Source organism: Indicator indicator, chromosome 14 (genome assembly GCF_027791375.1).
Source record: "Indicator indicator isolate 239-I01 chromosome 14, UM_Iind_1.1, whole genome shotgun sequence".
NCBI classification, from domain to species: Eukaryota; Metazoa; Chordata; class Aves; order Piciformes; family Indicatoridae; genus Indicator; species Indicator indicator.
In genome coordinates this window covers 17,826,523-17,847,642 of record NC_072023.1, presented here as the reverse complement: position 1 = coordinate 17,847,642, position 21,120 = coordinate 17,826,523, and the positions used below count along the sequence as shown (strand labels likewise).

Sequence of the window (21,120 nt, the reverse complement as noted above, 5' to 3'; positions counted from 1 at the left end):
AGGCTTTGGGTTTCACATTTGCCCTGTCTGAAGCAGCAGGAGGGGATGGATTAGGGGAGGCAAGGAGGGCGCTGGCGAGAGGACACGCCCGGAGGCTAGGGCCCGTGAAGCCGCGGCAGAGCCCTGCGGGAAGCCAGCGCGGTTGCCGTGGCAGCGGTGCCGGAGCCGCCTCGCCCGGGTCCCAGAGCAGCCGGGTGCCGCCGCTCGCCGCGCCTGGGCAGTCTGCCGCCCGCACTGCCGGAGCTCCCTCACTGCGGTGGGAAGCGGGGCCTGTGAGGATGGAGGACGAGGAGCTGGAGCGGGACGAGAACAACCTTCAGGAGAAGGGAGAGGAGGAGGCGCTGAGGGAACAGGAGGAGGAAGCCCCGGTGAGGAAGCGGGTCCCAGTACGCTCTGGCCGTGGTGAGGCCAGCACTGGCATTGTGTGCGCTTCTCTTTTTCTCTCCCAGGTGCTGGCCGCGTTTCCCCTGACAGAGGAGGTCCTGAAGGAAGGCCTCTCCCTCCTCTGTAAGACCAGCAACGGCCTGGCTCACGCCTTTGTGAAATTTGAAGCCAGAGAGAAGTGAGTGTTCAAAACCTGCCCCGGGAGAAGGGTAGCTCCTTCCCAGGGAGCAGCCAGGGAGCAGCTGTGCCTTAAGACCACTGGTGACCGGCTGTGGTGAACACTTCCAGGCTGTTTTCTCCAACTGTCTGGCTTCCATTCTGTGCCTCAACACTGCTTTGTCATCCTCAGCCCTGAGCAGGGGACTGCCTCCGCCATATCCAGATGCACTGGTGGGAACATCAGTGTTCCCCTAAATTGGCAGGAGCCTGTCCATCCCTCTGGGCTGTGGTGTCCTCAGGGGACCTCCCCACAGTCACTTGGAGAAATATCCATTAAATATCACTCCTCTGAAGTGCTAACATTTCAGGCATATGCTTTTAAGTACAGTGCCACAATGGCCTGGAAGCAGTTTGGAGCCTCAGCCCCATCAGTACCCCTGCATAACCCTAAAGCTAACGAGCAGGCCTCACTCAGACTGTGTCTTTCAGCAGCTTTTTCCCACTAGCAAGGTCCTTCCTCACAGCCCTTGCTGTTGCCACTAGTGTCTAATAGACCCACTCCTTAGATTTACACTCTCTTCTACTCTGGTTCTGCCCTCTCCTGACAGGCAGGGTTCCATGGGAATAAGTATTGCCTGTGTCAGGAAAGCAGCTCCCACTTTAACATTCAGCCTTGGTTACAGACTATTCAGGTTCTCCCTATAACCTGCTTATTTCCTCCTGCTCTCCAGCAACGCTTCCTAGAACAACAGGGAAGTAGGAGAGGAGAATGCTCTCCTTCCAGTAGTGGTGAGGAGCAGACTGCAAGCTGGTATCAGAGGGAAGTAAGCAAGATGTTTTGTTAGCATCCTTCCTCCCACAGGGACTTGACAGACATCAGCCTCCTCGAATGCTTCATACACCTGCGGTATGTGGATTTGTCAGAGAACAAGCTGCAGGATTTGTCTCCACTGAGCAGCCTAACCAATCTGCTTTGGCTGAAGGTGGATGGGAATCTGCTCACCAGTCCCTGTCTGAAGGAGCTGCCCTACCTCCAGTTCATCAGCTTTGGTCAGAACCGCATCAAGGATGTGGAGGGCATCACTCACCCCCGCCTACTCAACCTCAGCCTGAAAGGTGATACAGACCACTTTTCTTCATCCTTGAGCACATAGGACACTTTCTTTGGATGGGATTAACTCTCTCATTGTCTCTTCCTCCTCTGTCACTCAGGAAATAGAATCCAGTCCGCACTGGGCTTGAGTCATGGCCAGTTGTTCAACCTGCAAACCCTGGAGCTGCGAGGAAACGTCCTAGAGAGCACAGCAGGGCTCAATCTTCCCAAGCTGAAGAACCTCTATTTGGTAAAGGGTCTAGCTAGCTTGGAGTGTGGGACAGAGCTGCTGCAGAGCCTGGCACCCCCAGGCAGTGTGAGGAGGGAGGAGGCTGTCCCCTTCAAGCAGCACAGTATTTCTGCTAGCCAGTTCAGTTCCATCTTTACAGATGAAGAGAAAGAGATTTCAGCAAACTCCTCCACAACAAATCCACTTCTTTGGGGTAGCTTCTTCTATGCTGTCTGCCCAGACAATGTGAAAGAAGTACCCATTGTCCAGCAATTCCTCTGCAGAGAAGGAGCTGGCAATGCTCAGCTGATCAGGTTCTTTTCTCTTGGCCTCCTGCAGGAGCAATATTCTTGCATGCGTTTGGTACATGCCCAGGAGGTCAGTGGGGAGAGCACCAGGTTTGCTCTGTGTGATAGGAGAAGATGATGTTTCTTTCTCTTCTCTGATGGGCCTAATCAAACACAGGTTTAAAAACAGCACAATTACATGATTCACAGCTTCAGCTGCCAAAAACAGGGGAACTGATTAAACACCTCAGTGAAAGTAAGATAGGAGAAGCAATTTCCTAGTACCACAACCAATTGCTTCAGGGAACATTTACTCCCAGAGACACAGAAAGTGCGTCTGGCTCAGTCCCATGCATCACACAGAGCTGCAGCTTGCAGAGACTGGAGTGGTGTCCTGAGTCACTACCTCCTGAAAAACAATTAAAGATGAAAAAGGCTTTGAAAAGCTGTAGGGCTTCTTTTTACCAAGACTCCCTGACAGAAAACAGAGGAGGTTACTTGCTGAGATTGCTTGCAATTTTCTGGTGGAAAACAGATTTTTGGATGAGAGATGCTGGAAGAAGAGATGAAGTGGCTTTAGTCTAGATACACTAGATATATACAATACAGAACTTGGAGGTAAACCCCCTCACTTGAATGATTTGGAGGGAAGCAAACAGGCACCTGCATGTCAAGAAGGTTCCTGCCACAACTGAGGGGTTTCAGAGCTGCACTTATGAAATGGGCAAATATTGCAAGACATCACAGAATCACAGAATGGCTTAGGTTGGAAGGGACCCTGAGCGTCATCCAGTTCCAACTCCCCTGCCGTGGGCAGGGACACCTTCCATTAGACCAGGTTGCTCAAAGCCTCATCCAACCTGCCCTTGAACACCTCCACAGCCTCCCTGGGGAAGCTGTTCCATCCTCACTGTAAAGAATTTCTTCCTCATGTCCAGTCTCAATCTGCCATTCTCAAGCTTCAATCCATTCCTTCTCATCCTATCACTACAAGTCCTTGTCAAAAGTCCCTTTCCAGCTTTCTTGTTGGCCCCTTCAGGTACTGGAAGGCTGCTCTGAGGTCTCCCTGGAGCCTTCTCTTCTCCAGGCTGAACAGCCCCAACTCTCCCAGCTTGTCTCCATAGGGGAGGTTCTCCATCCCTCTGATCATCTTTGTGGCTGTCATCATTCATTACTAAAACTAGAACAATTGACTAATTTCTCAGGAATCTTTGGGGCCTGAATTTGTCACCCATGTTCATCTGCTCATTTTGGAGGGGAATCTCCCCCAGCAGTACTTTGCTTTCAGTACAAAGATTTTGGTGTGACTTGAGCTGTGGGCAGATGCAGCTGACACCTTGAGGACAGAGTTCAAGACAAAGGGTTCAGTTTAAAGAAACCAAAGAAAATTTGGTTAATGCATGACAGACTTGCAGATGAAAGTGAGCATTAACAAAGTTGCACCTACTAGCAGGAAGACTGCAGCTAGCTGTGTGCCATGGGTGTGGGTTTGTGGGTCCCTGCTGTCACCAGGGCTGGCTTAGTTCCTGGCTGTTGTGCAGCAGTGATGACAAAGGTGAGCCAGGGCAAGGCCAGGCGTGCAGGAAGGGGAGAGGGAAGCATGGAGAGCAGAACATAGCAGGTTTCCCTCAGCAATGGTGGTATCACATCTGTGTGAAGAACTGGCAACTAAGGTAAGGTGATGATGTCGTTTAATAAAGGGTGTCATGTGGGAGGTTATTTGATTTGAGGTGTATGTGTGGGGAAGGGGGAAATGACCCTGAAAAGAATCCATCCTGCATTGTCCTGTTAGTGCTTTCAGGGACAGAGTCACTAAAAACCATTCACACTGAAGTCATGGAGAAAGTGAGTGATGGGAGGTCACTGTTCATTTTACAAAGCAGTGATCAGTGAGCTCCCCCTCACCCTGTCCCTCACACCAGCTCCCACTGTCCTCTGAGGTGCGGTGTCCTAATCCTTCCTGACTAATCGCTTCACATGGCCTTTGCTAAATCTTTGACTTCCCTCTTTTTGTCCTCGTGTTACCCTCTTTCCTTGGCCCAGCTGGTGCAGGCTTTTCCTTGTTTCCATTACAGTCCTCTTTCCCTACAAAAGTGCCCTCCTATCCCACCAGTCCAGTCTGTGCCCCTTTGATTAGCTTCAGGCATTGGCCACTGCCCGGGTACCAACAGGGAGCAGGGAGCAGGGAGCAGTGCCTCCTCTCTCCCCGTTTCCCGCTCAGGTGTCTGTCTTTAGGGGCTGCAGCTGGCCTTAGGGGCTGCAGCTCCAAGTTCCACGCTTGGCTGCCTAAGACCGGGAGTGGCCTGACTGGAGATTGCTCTCCCTGCGGTGAGCCCGGGCATGGCCAGGAGACCCCTAGTGGTCTCCAGCCTGAATCCTCTTACGAAATTGAAATTCAGAGCTCCCAGTTCTCGATGCAGTGGAGGGAATGAATTCATCACTGGGGACTTTTGAGCTGATAGGACACATTCCTCCTGCTGTGCAATTGTCAGATTGTTGCACAAAGATGCACCTGTGGATGGATAACAACAATTACACCTGCAAAAGCTCAAAATTAAGCCAGCCAGCAACCCCCCACTCCCCTGCAACCTCTCTCAGGAACACACAGCCTGCTGCTTCTACTAGAGGAATAGAAGAGGCTTCTTGGTTCTAGATGCCCCCCACAAGAGAAGTAGCTGACATTGGAAGGTCCTTGGAATGCATGGACTATGTGACTGAGAGGGGCTGGTTATTTATCCTTTAAACACTCTTGTTTCAGGCTCAGGTCCATGCTTCCCTCCACACACTGCTGCTCTCTGAGGCCTTGGGGACTCTGAGTTGTTGCTACCATGGAAGGAGGTGCTGTGCTGGCAGTGGAGTATTCACCAGGGGTGGGTTCGTCTCGGTCCCCATGGGATCCTACAGGGAACACTTGTTCTTCAAACTCTTGGTCCTTGAATCTGAATGCTTAGTATGAGTTTGGTGAAGACCCTGAGCAACCTGATCTAGCTTCAGAGAAGGCCATGTTATGAGTGGCAGGAAGTCTGACAGAGCTCTAGAATCTAGAAATAACTGTTGCTCCCTCTCTTGTGTGTCCCCTCTTTCCTTCTTTCTTCCTGCCTCCCTGGTGCTCAGGCCCAGAATGCCATTAAGAGCCTTGAAGGCCTTGAGGGACTAGAGCAGCTTGCAACTCTGCACCTGCGTGACAACAGTCTGGAGAGCCTGGATGGATTCTGCAGCAGCATGAAGTGCCTGCAGTACCTCAATCTACGGTGGGTCCTCCCTGCTCTGTATTGAGACCAGAGATCCTTCATCAGGCTGTACTCCCACTGACATCTTTAGGATTTTCTGGTCTTTTGGAAGTTGAAGACCTGATGGGAATGAGTTGATCTTTACTGTCCTTAGCTGGTGTTCATCACTTAGTGTCCAGGAGTGTAAGTCCTATTAAATTCAGCTGTGTCCTATTCTGATGCCCCCAGCATAAGAGGGACATGTAGCTTCTGGAGCAGGTCCAGAGAAGACCACCAAGATGATCAGAGGGCTGGAGAACCTCCCCTATGGGGACAGGCTGAGAGAGTTGGGGCTGTTCAGCCTGGAGAATAGAAGGCTCCAGGGAGACCTCAGAACAGCCTTCCAGTGCCTGAAGGGGGCTACAGGAGAGCTGGGGAGGGACTTTTTACAAGGGCTTGGAGTGACAGGATGAGAGGGAATGGATTGAAGCTTGAGCAGGGCAGATTGAGACTGGAGGTTAGGAAGAAATTCTTTCCAGTGAGGGTGGTGAGACACTGGAACAGGTTGCCCAGGGAAGTTTTGGATGCCCCCTCCCTGGAGGTGTTCAAGGCCAGGTTGGATGAGGCCTTGAGCAACCTGGATCTTAGATCACAGAGGTCTGTGGTTTAAGGTCTGCAGTCTGTCATGCTGCTAAGTTTTGCTTTGTCTGTCTTGTCAACTTACTGTTCCAAAGAGCTCTCGCTCCCTTGCATATGTCTCCCCCACTCTCTGTGCTTCTTCTTGTTAGGAATAACAGGATCAGTAGCCTTCAGGAGGTGGCAAAACTGCAGGTCCTGCCCATGCTGCAGGCACTGGTGCTGATGGACAATCCGTGCTCTACAGAGCCCCGTTACCGGCTGGAGGTTCTGGCCGTGCTGCCATATCTGCAGCGCCTCGACAAGGAGGTATTTGAGCAAGAGGAGCAAGAAGAGGCAAACAGGATCCGTCAGGAAAGGCAGGAGAAAGAAAAGGTGAGAACAGCTGAGCTGGGGGTAGCAGACAGAAGTGAAGGGGGAAAGCGAGTATCAAACCTGCTGATGAAGCCTCTCCTCCTCTAGCTTACACAAGGAGAAGGCTGAAGGAGGGCAGTCCTGAGGGCAGAGGAACCTCAGAGGGGCTGGCCTTTGCAACCTGATTGTGGTGGCCAGCATCACAACCTTATGGATTCATAGGATGGTTTGGGTTGGAAGGGACCCATCTAGTTCCAGCCTTACTGCCATTCATCAGCCCACCAGCAGAAGTGAGCAGTGAAAGGGGAAACGAAGTCAGACATAGAGTCATTTAACTTCTCCCTCTTTCCTTCTTCAGGAGATGGAAGGGTCCCTCCAGTGACTTCTGTATTTAGCAGCTGCTCCCAGAGCTGGTCAGGATTTGAAGATGCCTTCCCTCACTTGTGCAGCTGAGAAAGTGAGAGCTGTAGGTACCAGAGCTACCTTCACCTCATTTCACTCCTGGAGAAAAGAGCAGGGCTACCCACCCCAGTCCTGGCCGCTCACCTGAGGTACTGCAGTCCTGCTGTCACAGTACTGGTGTGCTCTATCCTCATTTGATCCAAGAGGGAAAAGGGGAGGAGAGTTACAGGTGCTGTGCTTTGATTTATGGCTCCCCAAAATCCGACAGCATTTTGTTATTTGAATTAAATTTATTAACGAGCCTGGAGCGACTGGAATTGTTTATCCTGCACACCCACGGCTATTGCTTGGCTCTCTCACCCTCGCTTGCTGTGCCTGTGCCTCGTCTGTCTCTCTCTCTTTCTCTCTCCATCCTCTACGTGCTGTTTGCAAAGCGTTGCTGAATCCTGACTCATCGCAGCTCTGGGTCACATGCTGCTGTCCCGGCCCTATCAGGGGCGTCTCCATCCTGCTGCTGCCGCTGCCGTTGGCTTAGAGGACATATCATCTCCCCTTGAGGTCCTGCATCCCTCCTCTGCTTCGTCTTCTCTCCTCTTTACCAGCACTTTCTCAATCTCTCGTTCACCCCCGCCCTAGGAAGGTAAGTGTCCCCTATGGCCAGCACCTCCCTTCGCAGCATGCGTGTTTCTGTTTCCCACCCTGTGCCCTCAAACCCTCCCCACACACACACGCACTTTGGGGTCTCTTGCGGAGAAAGGACCACAGTGAGCGGCATCAACAACGCAACTCCCCTCACTTCCTCCCCCTGCTCCTCCCACCGCTTTCTCCTCATTCCCACCTTTCTCACTTTTCTTTCACATTTTAATTTCAGGTACTCCCTCCCTCCCTCTCCCCGGTGAGCATCATTTCAGCTGAACCCAGGGAATTTCAGGCGCGGGGGCAGCCAGCAAGGATAAATGGTGCTGCCAAGGGCATTGCCGGGAGGTGTTACGGGAGGGAGCCCTACCTGGGGGAGGGAGGTGCCAGTGGGGAGGAGGTAAAGCTCAGTTTGGGCTGCTGGGGAAAGGACCCAGCATTGGCACAGACCAACCTCCCCGCAGTCCCTCGAGGTGTTGACACAAACACAGGCGCTCAGCCGGATCCCAGGGAGGGCGACCTTCTTCCCTCCCCCACAGCACACAGCGGGAGGGAAGAAGGGCAGCAGGGAGAGGAGGTGACAGTCAGGCAACCAGTAGCTGCATCAACCACGACACTGCAGCAGTGCAGGCTTCCTGGGAGCAGTGCCACCCGGGGGGCATGGCAGCAACGCACAGGACTGGTGCTGGTGGCTCTAGGGAAAGATCTTTGCTGTGCCGGCCTGCCTGGCAGGGAGGGGCAATGGCCGCAGCACCTACTCCAGAGAGAAGATGCCCTGGCAACAACACAGTGCCACAAAGTAGTGCCCACAGGAAGGCACTGCAGTGGTGACAGTGTCCCGGGGTGCCCTGCTCAGCTGCTGCTCAAGGGAGGCTGCCCAACCTCCAGCCTGGCTCCTCTTCTTCTCTTCACCATGGTGTATGGGCTCCCGGCTATGGCTCCATCCCAATCCCTTATCCCAGCTTATCCGCCTCTGACCTCCTTTCAGGACAGTGCAGCTGATGCCAGGGATTTCAGGGTGGTTCTTTGCACTGTTCAAAGGAGGGCAGAGGCAAGGGGAACATGGGGCAGCAACACAAGTGGAGAAAAGGGTCCAATGGACTGGAAGGGAGTAGAAATCAAGTAAGCGATGGGGTGGGGAGAGCAAGGCTGAATTTGGGCTGGTAATTTGGTTTCCTCGGAGCTGGCCTGAGCAGGGGCAGGCGTATGTGGGCAACATGACCACACAGGCAATGAATCTGGCATGTGTCCTGCTGTCAAAGGTCACTTTCATGGGGTCCTGGTCTTCTCTCCCCCATGGAGGCTGTTGGGGCATGGCCAGGGCAGTGTTGCAAAGGAAGCTCCCAGCTGCGTGGGCACAGCTCTGGAGGAAGTTCCCGCAGCGTGTGCCAGATGGCCTGAGGAGCGCTGCCAGAGTGGCTGATGGGGGATCCCAGCCCAGGTGGACACACTGGAGGGCCCTGCGCAGGCTCCAGGGTGCCCTGGTGTCACTGACTAAGGCTCTTGCTGGAACTCTGCACGGCATGGACCCTTCACACCCTGCGTGCTTCCCGTCCACCTGAGGCGACGGAGTCGAGAGCCAATCCAGCTTCCCCCAGCCTGCTGCTTAGCTGCCTGCAGTGCTGTGCCACACCATCTGCAGCACCCCCCCGCATGTGCTGAACCTCTGCGCTGGCCACACCTCTGCCAGCCACTCACAGGCACCATGGCATGGTTGTACCTGGGCCAAAATGTCCATTTCCCCATGCTCGCCTCAGGCCTGGCCTCTGCACTGAGCCTTGCCTGGGTCCAGCCCTGCTCAGAGTTGAGTGAATCATCTGTGGGAGCAGGAGGAGGAAATCCTGGGCAGGGTGGGCGTGCCATGCACCTTGCTGCTGCTCCCTCTCTGCACATAATCAGAGTCACAGAAGTGGGGATGCAACTCTCTGGCATTGCATGGCCCCCTGGCTAAAGGAATAAGATGGGATGGGGAGTGGGGAATGAGTTGTTTTGGACCCCTCCTAGGGAGCAAACCAGCAAGAGAAGCTCTTTCAAACAGCCATCCTCACCCATCAGCCTGTTTTCCACTTCAGGTTTAATAAGGTGCCCCAAAATGCCAGGTGTCTTCACCACTTTCTTTTCTCTGTTGGATAGCAGAGGTGCTTCCTGGTTTCATCTGCTTCCCTGTCTCAGGAGAGAAGCAAAGGGTGGGGAGCTGGGCCCAGTTCCTCTGTTCAGCCATGGCCAGGCCCCCTTTCCCCCCCTCTGTTCAGAGCCCTTTCTGCCATGTCTGAGGGACGTCAGCTTTCAGCAAGATGGCTCCTCGGGCTGCTTGCCTTCTCCATGCTGCCCTCACCACAGCACAGCCTGACCCAAAGGCTCACTGCAGGGAAGGGAAAGCTGAGCTGGGTGCTTAGCTGTGGGCTGGGGGTGTGGGGGAGCCAGACTGGAGAGCGGCTCAGGGTCCACCAACCCCAGGCCCTGCTTGGCTCTGCCCCAGGCAGCCACCACTCATCCAGCTCCTTGCCTGCTGAGTACGGACACAGCAGATGTTGCAGATGTTTGCTGTCAGTTCTGACAGGGACCGTCCTTTCCCCCAGCAAGGGGAAGGGAGATGCTGGTAATTGGTTCCCCTGTCCTTGACGCTGGGGAGAGAGACATCTCCTGGCTGTGCCAGCTGATCCCTCACATTCTGCTGCCCAGGGATGCTCTGGGTACCCTCCCTGTGTCTGCCACCCAGTCTCGTATCAGGAGGCATGAGAAGGGGCAGTGCTCAGCTGTGGTACAGAGAGAGGGATCCCAGTTTGTTACCCACCTGCAGCAGAGGGACAGGATAAACTCAAACAGGTAACCAGTTCCTGGACAAAATGGGGGTTGATTCGCACAATCCGGGTTTAATAGCAGTAGTTTTAGCTGCATCTCCTAAGGCTGCTCTTCCTTGAGCTCCCTTCTCTCTGCCAGTGTTGGTGTAGACATCAGACAGATGAGCACTACACCCTGGGGCTTCTCAGAACTGAATCTGTCCTGTCCTGTCCTCTTCACAGACTCACTATGGCTGTTGAAAGGATCCACGCCCGTGAGATCCTGGACTCTCGTGGGAACCCTACTGTTGAGGTGGACTTGTACACACACAAAGGTATGCAGATGAGGACAAGATGGAAGAGAAATCTCATCTACCCTGGCAGAACTGGTGGCATGCTGTGCCAAGAGCACAGAGGGGCTTCTCCAGCAAACCCCTGGCAGACAGAGAGCCAGAGAAAGAGGCAGAGACCAAAGCTTGGCTCTGCTTCTGAGTGTACTTAGCAAATCTGCACACGTGATAGGTAGATCACAAGTAGGCAGCTGGCTGTCCTGTACCTGACTTGAGCTGTGTGCCTGCTAGGAACAAGGATGGAAAATTTCCTTGACATAAATACACTTAGTTTGTTGCCCTATCCCCTCAGTGTCCTCCTGCAGATGTGCTCCTAGGACACAGCACAAGTTTGGAAGCACATCCACAGCCATGCTGAAGAGGCAGGGAAATGTTTTTCCCCAGGATCTCTGTGTAGGCAGAGCTGCATCTGCCCTGGGCCCAAAACTAGGTGGACTGAGGGGTGAGAAGTGATGAGGGGCCAGAGCAGACACCCTGCCAGTCTTCTTCTGCCCTGGAGCAGAAATCTAATCCCAGTCTGAGGGGAAGGAAGCCACTGGTGGCTGTGGGGCGTCAGGCTGCCTCCGAACCAGGAGGAAGGCTGAGGAGCCAGACTTCCACCTGCTGTTCATGGGAATGCTGTGCACCTCTGGGTACCTGAAATCCAGACTTCCCAGTCTGAAAGCCCTGGGTGCTTTTATTTCTGCAGCCCTGGTGCTCCCCTCCAGGAGCTGTTCCAGCCACAAGTGGACAGCCAGTGGGACCATCCATTCGCACGAGTGGTTGGCACAGGAGTTCTCTCAGAAGTGGGACAGAAGCAGTAGCAGGAGGCCTTCTCCTCCCCTCCTCTCCCCTCTCTGTGTGTCCCCCAGCTGTGCTCTGTTGCTCCCCAGGTATGTTCCGTGCGGCGGTGCCCAGCGGCGCGTCCACTGGCATCTATGAGGCACTGGAGCTGCGAGACAACGACAAGTCACGGTTCCTGGGAAAAGGTGGGAAATGCCTGCTCTGCACACCAGGGCTGCCTGTGCATGAGGCTGTGCCAGAGGGCACCACTCATTCTCTGCTGTGATGTGGATGTGTCCCACTGCCCTCAGGAGAACCGCAGGGGCACAGGCCTAGCACAGATTGAAAGATCAGGCCCTGATCTTCCCTCACTGTCTCACTCTCTTAGTCTCTATTGGTCCTCTCCTTCCCTCTCTCCACTCCTCTCTTTGCCTCACTCTCTCTCTCTCTCTCTTTTTCTTTGTCTCTTCCCTTCTCTAGGGGTCCTTCAGGCCGTGGATCACATCAACAGCACTGTCGCCCCGGCTCTCGTGGGCTCTGTAAGGATTTCTCTTTGATCTCCCTTGTCCAACACTTTCTCTGGTCTGTCTCTGCTCTCAAATCTCCATTTCTGCCTTTCCTCATCCCACTTGGTTAACAGACACAGTGATGCTCCCTGGGAATCTGGGCACATCCCTCCTGCCCCCCATGCCTGGATGTGTCCACAGCGATCTTTTCTCTGAGCGGAAAGGATTTAGCACTACCCAGTCCTCTGCAGCTTCTGCACCACCTCACTAGTGCTCCTGAAGCTCCCCATAGAGCTCTCTCCCTCTTTCAGATGCTCTCCTCCTCAAGCACTGAACCTCATCCACATGTCTGTGGCCTCACGCTTGTGTGTCCCACCCACCATTCATGGTGTGATGAGCAATGACCATGCCACGAAAGGTCTGGCAGCCCTTCCAGCACAGCCTTGCAGGGCAGTGATGTTACCTCTGCAACTTGTTTACACCTGAAGACCTGGAGCCTGCTGGGAGAAAAGCTGAGCTGAAATCCACACGTTAACCCTGTGCAGCCTGGGGCCCAGCTCTCTCCAGCTCTGAAAAATAACTGGCCTGGCAGAGGGCTGCCTGTGTTTGGCCCAGTCCTGCTCTCCACCTTGCTCCTGGGCATAGCTCCATTCAGTCTACGTTTGCTTCCTTGTCCTGTTCTTCTGCCTAGCTTCTGTGTGGCCACAGCACCACAAAGCTCCCCAGAAGCTGCTGAGTAAATCCTCAGGACAGTCCTGTGTCCCCAGAAATGCATTGTTTTGTCTGGGCTGCAGCTACTCACTTCTCCAGTGTGGGCACATCTGCACTGGGCTGCAGCAGCATCACTACCTTGACGATGCACCGAGACACGAGCTGCCAGAGCTTTGTGTGTCTGTGTTCCTCCATAAGCTAAAGAGGTCCCTGTAGCCCCAGCTTCTCTGTTAATGCCTCCTTTCTCACAGACCAGAGCCAACAGCTCTTCTCAGCCTCCCCTCTTCAGTAGCTGTTTCTCTCTTGCAGGGCCTCTCTGTTGTGGATCAAGAGAAGATAGATAACCTGATGCTGGAGATGGATGGCACAGAGAACAAATGTAATTAATTCCTCTTTCCTTGGCCTGGGGCATAAAGAGAGACAGAAGAGCCACAGAAGGCTCTAGGACTAGGGCAGGGGACACTTAGAGCTGTGGTGAGCTCAAGACTATGCTGGCAAGGGCATCTGTGGGCAGGAGCTTGCTGCTTGAGAAGCCTGTGGTGGGTTGAAAATTCCCCCCACATTAAATTTACCAGACCAGCCCAGGTGGAAGCAAATGAAGCTGTAATTACAAGCCAAACTTCAATCTAAAATGAAATGCAATGAATATGTACAAAATATATAGTATTTACAATATTTACAGGTATTTATAATTAATAAACAGCACAAGAACCCCCCTGACCAAAAACCAGGGGAGCTGCTAATAGCTTCTCCCTCCCTGCTCCCCCCCTACCCCCTTGGACACAAAGGGACAAGAGAAAGAGCAGAGAGACATTAGACTTAGCCAAAACAATGCAGCCAAGGTCAAGCAGAAGCCAGCACAGCACAAGGTTAGTATCTCCCAGAGGGAAGAAGCCAAAAGAGAGAGGTTGTTTTCATTACTAGGTTATGTTTGTTATCTGTCCAATGGATTGTTTAGAACTTGTCATTATTTTCCTTTTTACACCCAATGGTGATTTATTTACACTTTACAGCTTTCTGTTCAAGATCTGTGGAAATTTTTAAAGGTACAGCCTAAAACTACCATGAAGCCTTAACTCCTCCTTGGTCTTCTCTACAGCCAAGTTTGGTGCCAATGCCATCCTGGGAGTGTCACTGGCTGTGTGCAAGGCAGGAGCTGCAGAGAAGGAGATCCCTCTGTACCGGCACATCGCTGACCTGGCCGGCAACTCCGACCTCATTCTTCCCGTGCCAGTAAGACCCTTCTGTCCTTGACATCCCCCTCAGGAACTTCAAAGGATGTGTTGGGAGGTAGAGAAGGAAGGAACACAGGACTGACACATCAGCTGAGGGCACTGCACTCATCAAGGAAGCAAACCAAGGCCTGAGATGTGCCAGTTTTCAGTATGGAAAAGAGGGGCCTAAGGATGTGGTGGGGGTTGACTGAGGATCAGAGCTCATCGTGTGAAGCCTGGAGGGCACAATTCCAAAGCAAGGGCCTATGGCTCTTCACACCAAGGGCAGCTGCCCTGTGAAACTCATTCACAATGGGGGTTGTGGATGCTAAATTTTTCTGCATCAAGGAAGAAGGTCCTGGAAGAGAGACTGATGGAGCATTGCTGATAAACTCATAGCTAGGAGGATCTTAGAGAGGAAAATGGGTGGGAAAATCCTCTCCAACCATTGCTTTGAGCTGCTGTTGGAAAGGAGACCCTGGGTTTATGTGCCCTTGGTTTGATGCATCGTAGCTGATGTGTTACCATTACCCCATGGGATGTACCTCCCCTAGGGTGGTGCCAGGACCGGTTCCTTCAGCTCGGATTCTCTTCTGGGCTCTTTCAGGCTTTCAATGTGATCAATGGAGGTTCCCACGCAGGCAACAAACTGGCCATGCAGGAGTTCATGATCCTGCCCGTGGGGGCTGAAAGCTTCCGCGACGCCATGCGCATTGGGGCTGAAGTCTACCACAACCTCAAGAGTGTCATCAAGGAGAAGTATGGCAAAGATGCTACCAATGTGGGGGATGAGGGGGGCTTTGCCCCCAACATACTGGAAAACAGTGAAGGTGAGAACCCTGCAGAGGAGGGCCCACACTCCTACACACTTCCTATACCCAGCTCACAGTGTTCCCCAAAGACTGGTTCAAAAGATGATGCCTCAGTGTCACTGATCTCCTGTGTTAGGAAGTGGTTTCTATGCTCCTTGTTCTTGGGGTGGCCTTAATATATCACAGCCTCTCTGTGCAAATCCTTCATGTGTGTGCACACCTTTCCAAGACCTCCCCATGATGTGCCTCTGGGCTGTGAGGTTGTATCTCAATTTCTCCTCATCCCTGTGGAGGTGCCCTGCACAGTTCCAGTGTTCTGGGCTCTCTCCTACCTCTCCTACTGCACTGTCAGGCTCTCAGGTGCTCTCAGGACCCTCCCCGGGCAGATTCTCACCAAAAGGCAGAACACTGCCTGAGCTGTCTCTCCTGACAGCAACTCTCCTCCTCCTAGCTCTGGAGCTCCTCAAGGAAGCCATCGACAAGGCAGGCTACACAGACAAGATCGTCATCGGCATGGATGTGGCAGCCTCCGAGTTCTACCGTGATGGCAAATACGACCTGGACTTCAAGTCCCCAGACGACCCAAGCCGCTACATTTCTGCAGATGAGCTGGGGGACCTCTACCAGAGCTTTGTACGTGATTACCCAGGTGAGCTGCTGTGCCTACCGCTGCGGGGCGCTTCTAACAGGCATCCCCTCCATGGGTTTAGGGTGGGAAGGGAGGTGGCTTCGACTTGTGTCTCTTCTGTTGTCCTTTCAGTGGTCTCCATTGAGGATCCCTTTGACCAAGATGACTGGGAAGCCTGGTCCAAGTTCACAGCCAATGTGGGGATCCAGATAGTGGGAGATGACCTGACAGTAACAAATCCCAAGCGCATCGAGCGAGCTGTTGAAGAGAAGGCCTGCAACTGCCTCCTGCTCAAAGTCAACCAGATTGGGTCTGTCACAGAGGCCATTCAAGCGTAAGTCCAGCCCTCATTGTCCTGTGAAAGGCTTGGTGATGATCTACAGCAGGGTGTCACACTATCCACTGCACAAAGAGACTTTTGTCTCCACCCGAGTGTAGGACACTGAGGGTGGGAGGGGAGGGTGTCTGGATCTCAGCCTGTGCAGGTGTTGGTTGTAGGACTGGGAGTTACTGAGTTTCTCTCTCCTTGCAGATGCAAGTTGGCCCAGGAGAATGGCTGGGGTGTGATGGTAAGCCACCGGTCTGGGGAGACTGAAGACACCTTCATTGCTGACCTGGTTGTAGGACTGTGCACTGGGCAGGTAGGTGAGCCCCAGGCCATGCGTAGGCCTGTAGGGAAGCGAAGGAGTGTGAGGGCAGAGTCCTCTGCCCTTCCGTGGTGCAAGTCAGGGCAGTGTCTCACAGTGTCTGTTTTGGGAATGCTTCACAGATCAAGACGGGTGCTCCCTGCAGGTCTGAACGCCTGGCTAAATACAACCAGCTCATGAGGTAAGGGACTCGAGGGATGGCAGCATAGAACAGAGGAGGGAGTGACTCATTGGGGTGGGAGAATCTGAAAGCCCAAGAGTAGGTGGTGCTTGCAGGGGAAATGTTATTAAGACAGTGCACAAAGATGACAGCAAGATCTTGGGGAGATCTCTGGAGCAGTCTCCTTTCCTTCTTTACATTATGGTGGAGCCCCACAGGCACAGCAGCTGGTAGGAGTTCCTCCTGCCCATGCCAGTTTCCTGCTGATACACTGCCTTTCTGGTGCCCTGGTGCCTTCAGTGCTCCCTCGCAGGAAGGGCCTGAGTGTGCTGTCTCTCTCTCTCTGTCCTGCAGGATTGAGGAAGAGCTTGGAGATGAAGCACGCTTTGCCGGACACAACTTTCGCAACCCAAGTGTTCTTTGAACGTTGTTCCCAAAGCACAGCCACCCTGCTGCTCTTTTCCACCTCACAGACTCTGAAGCTCCCTTCCTTCCACTGCTCCCTTTTCTGCTCTTCGTCCCTCCTCCATCACTCAGTCCCCCTCATACCTCAGACCCCCTTAAGTACAAGTGTCCCCAGCTAGGTGTACCCAGGCGAGGGATGAAAGCGAGGCCCACACCCTTGCTTTGGGGTCCTGAGCATTTCTGGATCTAGGCTTTGCTGTCTCTTTGGTTCCTGTGCAGGCCGTGCCTGAGCCACTGTCTGACCATCAGCTGCAGGGAGCCTGCTGCCCAGGGTGCTTCCCTGGTGGGTGTGCATTGGAGGCTGTTTGGCCCTACAGCCATGGCCAGCTGAGCGTGGCCAGTGGCTCACCCTCCTCGTGCATGTGTGTAGGTGTCTGTGTACTGGCCTGTGGCATCCCTCTGCCCCTAGACATGTGTTTGCACTGAGCCCTGGTGGGACCCGACTGTCCCCTCCTGCACTCCCAGTGCTGTGCTGTGTTGGGCCGTGCTTGCCAGCAGTTTAGCATCCAAGCCCACCGCTGCCCCTCGCTGGGGAGGGGGCTGTGTGTGTGTTGTCAGTCCCCAGGTCAGCACATAGGTCTGTGGGGCGATGTATTGAAACACATCCGTACACAAACCCATGCTCTTCATTTGCTTCTTGTGATCTTTTTCTCTCTGTTCCCTTCCCTCTTGCACTGCTTCACTTTCTCCTCCACCTATAATGTCTGCTTCACCTTCTGGACAGCCCATACTCAGCTGAGCAACAGATGAATTACAGATCCCTGAACTCGATTAAAATGTATTTCACACCTGAGCTGCCTGCCTTGGCCTGATGTTTCTCTCCACATGCCAGCATTTGGGAAGTGGGGACATTTTGCCATCAAAGCAGGAGAAGCTCAAGCAGAAAGGTAATTGCAAGAATCAGAGGGGACTGGCAAGAGAAAGAAAAGGCCCAGGTGCCCCCACCTCCTTTCATGGCCTTGTCCTACAGCTGGGTTGCTTAGTCAGCCACCCAAATGAGGAATGCCAAGGGTAAGGCAGGTTGGAATTGCTGCCAGCCTCTCCACCAAACCCAGACACACAAAAATCTGCTGTGTGGGGTTTTCTTTCATGCCCTCCACTGATGTAAGACCTCAGGGTGGACCACAGACCACTGGACTCAAGAGATGCTGCACTGGAACTGCAAGTTTTTAGAAGAGAAAAAGCTAATCCTTCTAACCCAAAAGGGGCTTGAAGTGAACAAAGGGATAGGTGGGATGTCCCTCTCAGCTCCATCGTGTTTGCCAGGGACAGGCAGCAGCATTTGGGGACAGCAGCCCGTGCTGCAGTCAGTGTCCCGTCAGGCTGAGTGCCAGCACCCCCCAGAGTCTGCTCAGCAGCCTTATTCTGGATAGGCTCCAGTGAGTGTGGGAGGCCAGGGTGTGCCACCGTCAGTAATTCAACCCAAGCTATGATGGACAATGCACAACAATGGTTCATGGCTGCAGCCTCTCTTGGGTACACTCAGTTCCTGCAAACCTCCTGCACCACTTCACTACAGAAAGTTTTCAGGCTCTGGCTTGATCCACACTGTCATGGAATCATTTTCAGTTGGAAAAGACCTTTAAGACCACAGAGTCCGACCATTGTCCAACTCAGTGAAGTCTGGTGCTGAACCATGTCCCTCAGTACCACATCTCTGCCTTGTTTAAAGACCTTCAGGCACAGGGTTTCAACTTTCCTAGGGAGTTTGTTCCAGTCTTTGACAAACTTTTCAGGAAAGAAGTTTCTTCTAACGTCCAACCTAAACTTCCCCTTCTGCAGTTTGAGGCCATTTCCTCTCATCCTTCCACTTGTTACTAGGATGAAGAGACCCACACCCACCTTGCTCCAACCTTTCAGGAATTTGTAGAAAGCAATGAGGTCTCTCCTTTTCTCCAGGCTGAATAACCCCAGTTCCCTCAGTTGCTCCTCACCAGACCTGTTCTCCAGACCCTTCACCAGCTTCCTTGCCCTTCTCTGGACCTGCTCCAGCACCTCAAGGTCCTTAGAGTGAGGGCCCCAAGAATGAACCCAGTACTCAAGGTGAGGCCTCATCAGTGCTGCATACAGGGGGACAATCACTGCCCTGGCCCTGCTGGTCACACCATTGCTGATCCAGGCCAGGATGTTGGTGGCATTCTTGGCCACCTGGGTACACACTGGCTCATCTTCAGGTGGCTGTCAATCAACACCCTCAGTTCTTTCTCTCTGTGTTTCATGATGAGCAAGGACAAGGATAAAGACTAAGTTTGCTCAGCAAACCCCAAGCCCCCTTGACTGTGTCCTGATGCCGACCTGAAAATCAAAAGACAAGGTGTTAAAACACAGGCACTTCACTGTTGCTTCTTTACTAAACAGATGAGGAAAAGGAGTGAGACAAAGACATGGCACACGTGCCCAGAACAGAGACTGGGGGGGTGGAGGGGGGAAATGTAAGGGCAGAGGCAGGTTTCTAGGGGATCACCAGTGAGTATAGAACAAATCTTGGTGGTGATGACAGCTTGTGTTCCAGCTGCAGTCCACCTCTTGCCCATGCTCTATGTGAAGCCTTCCACTCAGCCTCACAGCAGCAGTGCAGCTGTGGCATCAGTCTCAGTCCAAACTCAGAGCTGCACTGAGAAGCCAGCAGCACATCCAGCTCCAGGCCTCGTGCCCACAGGTGGATAAATCCCTGGAGATGCTGCACCTGGGAGGCTGCTGCTGCTGGCCACGCCGAGGATCAGCAACTGAGGAGGACACTGCTACAGCCAGGTGAGGCCGGCTGCTGGAGGCCTGCAACCTGGGGAATCAGCCTGGCCTGCAGCCCAGTCCAGGGACTGGGGCTGAAGGACAGACAAAGGGGCCTGTGGCAGCCATCCTGTGCTTGTCTTTTAGGAGCTGTAGTCCGGGCACTGCCCTGGAAATACCACTCCGTTTTCCTGTCCCGGAGGCCCTGCTGTGCTGCCCCCAGCAGCTGCTGCAGCAGCCACATCTCCTGCAAAGGCAGCTGTGCACGGCAGGCAGCGCTGGGCTTGGGGAAGAGAAGCACAGTGTGGGTGTGTGATGCCATGCAGGGATCCTGCTGCTGTCCCAGCCATGCACCTCACTGCTGCTGTCCCATCCATGCAACCCATGGCTCCTTGGCCTTGTGTTAGATGCTGAGTTTCTGCAAGCAGTGTGATGGGCGAGCAGGGCAGGTTCTGAGGTTGGACTCTTCTCCCTGGTAACATGTGATAGGAAAGAAAATCATAGAATGGCCTGGTTGGATCATCAACTGCAATCACAACCTAATTTCTTCTTGTACACAATTGTTAGACTATGCCCCTAAGTACCTCATCCAGGTGTCTTTTAAACACTTCCATGGACAGTAACTCCACCACCTCCCCAGGCAGCCTGTTCTAGTGCCTGATGATCCTTTTGGAGAAGAAATTGTTTCCAATACCCAATCTAAACATCCCCTGCTGTCTCTTCAGCCCATTTCCTCTCATCCTATCACTTGTTATCTAGGACAAATAGCCAGTCCCCACCTCCCACCAAATTCCTTTCAGGGAGTTGTTGGCAATGAGGTTTCTCCTCTGCCTCTACTTCTCCAGGCTGAACAATCCCAGCTCCCTCAGCCACTCCTCAGAGGACTTATGTTCAAAATCCCTTACCAGTGTCATTGCCCTTCTCTGGACCCACTCCAGCACTCCAATGTCTTTCTTGTAGTGAGGACCCCAAAAATGAACCCAGTGTTCAAGTTGTGACCTCACCAGTGCTGAGTACAGGGGCACAATCACTTCCCTGGTCCTGCTTGTCATACTATTGCTGATACCAAGGAGGCTGGTGCCCTTCTCAACTGCCTGAGCACACTGATGGTTCATATGCAGTCAACAGTCAGTCAACACCCCCAGGTTCCAGTCTACCAAGCAACTTTCCAGATACTCTTCCCCAAGCTTGTAGCTTTGCATGCGGGTTTTGTGACCCAAGTGCTAGACCGAGCAGTTGGCCCTGTTGAAAGTCCTACAGTTGGCCTCAACCCATCCAGCCTACACAGGCTCCTCTGTAGAGCCTTCCTCACCCCCACCAGATCAACATTCCCTCCCAGCTTAGTGTCATCTGCAAACTTACTGAGGGTGCCTCGACCCCCTCATCGAGGTCTTTAATAAAGATGTTCAATAGAACTGGCCCCAATACCGAGCCTTGGGGAACACCACTGGTGACTGGCCACCAACTGGATTTAACTCTTTTCCCCACCACACTTTGGGGCCAGCCAGCCAGCCAGTTTGCCTGTCCAGACCACAGGAAGCCAGTTTGTCCAAGAGGATGCTGTGGGGAACTGTGTTGAAGGCTTTACTGAAGTGCAGATACACGACACCCACAGCCTATCCCTCATTCACCAAGCAGGTCACTTTGTCATAGAAAGAAATTGGGTTCATCATGCCTTTCATAAACCCATGCTGAGTGGGCCTGGGTATGCCTCGTGATGGCCTCTAGTTGCACAAGGGAAGGTTTAGATTGGGTATCGGAAGAAAATTCTTGACTGGAAAGGTTTTCCAACACTGGAACATGTCTTGAAGGGAGGTGGCTGAATTCTCATCTCTGGAGGTGTTTAAGATGCAGAAATGTGGTGCTGAAGGTGCTTTAGCACCAGACTTGGTCGAGTTAAACAAAGGCTGGACTTTTACAACCAAAACGATTCCATGATCCAGCCTGCTCCCTCAAAGGTCTTGCTGAT

General features: G+C 53.2%; 2 protein-coding genes across 2 annotated transcripts; both read left to right on the top strand.

Moving 5' to 3' along the window:
• Positions 1 to 278: 278 nt before the first annotated feature.
• On the top strand, positions 279 to 6,733 carry LRRC23 (leucine rich repeat containing 23). The gene is made up of 6 exons (XM_054387088.1): positions 279 to 562; positions 1,406 to 1,659; positions 1,756 to 1,886; positions 5,267 to 5,403; positions 6,150 to 6,372; positions 6,710 to 6,733. The coding sequence occupies exons 1-6, from the start codon at positions 279 to 281 to the stop codon at positions 6,731 to 6,733; spliced, it is 1,053 nt and encodes a 350-aa protein (XP_054243063.1).
• Positions 6,734 to 10,419: 3,686 nt separating this feature from the next.
• ENO2 (enolase 2) lies at positions 10,420 to 16,383 on the top strand. The gene is made up of 11 exons (XM_054386654.1): positions 10,420 to 10,504; positions 11,392 to 11,487; positions 11,762 to 11,820; positions 12,808 to 12,877; positions 13,598 to 13,731; positions 14,320 to 14,542; positions 14,976 to 15,173; positions 15,285 to 15,486; positions 15,685 to 15,793; positions 15,922 to 15,980; positions 16,314 to 16,383. Exons 1-11 carry the CDS (start codon positions 10,420 to 10,422, stop codon positions 16,381 to 16,383), a joined length of 1,305 nt encoding a protein of 434 aa, XP_054242629.1.
• The last annotated feature ends 4,737 nt before the right edge of the window (positions 16,384 to 21,120 follow it).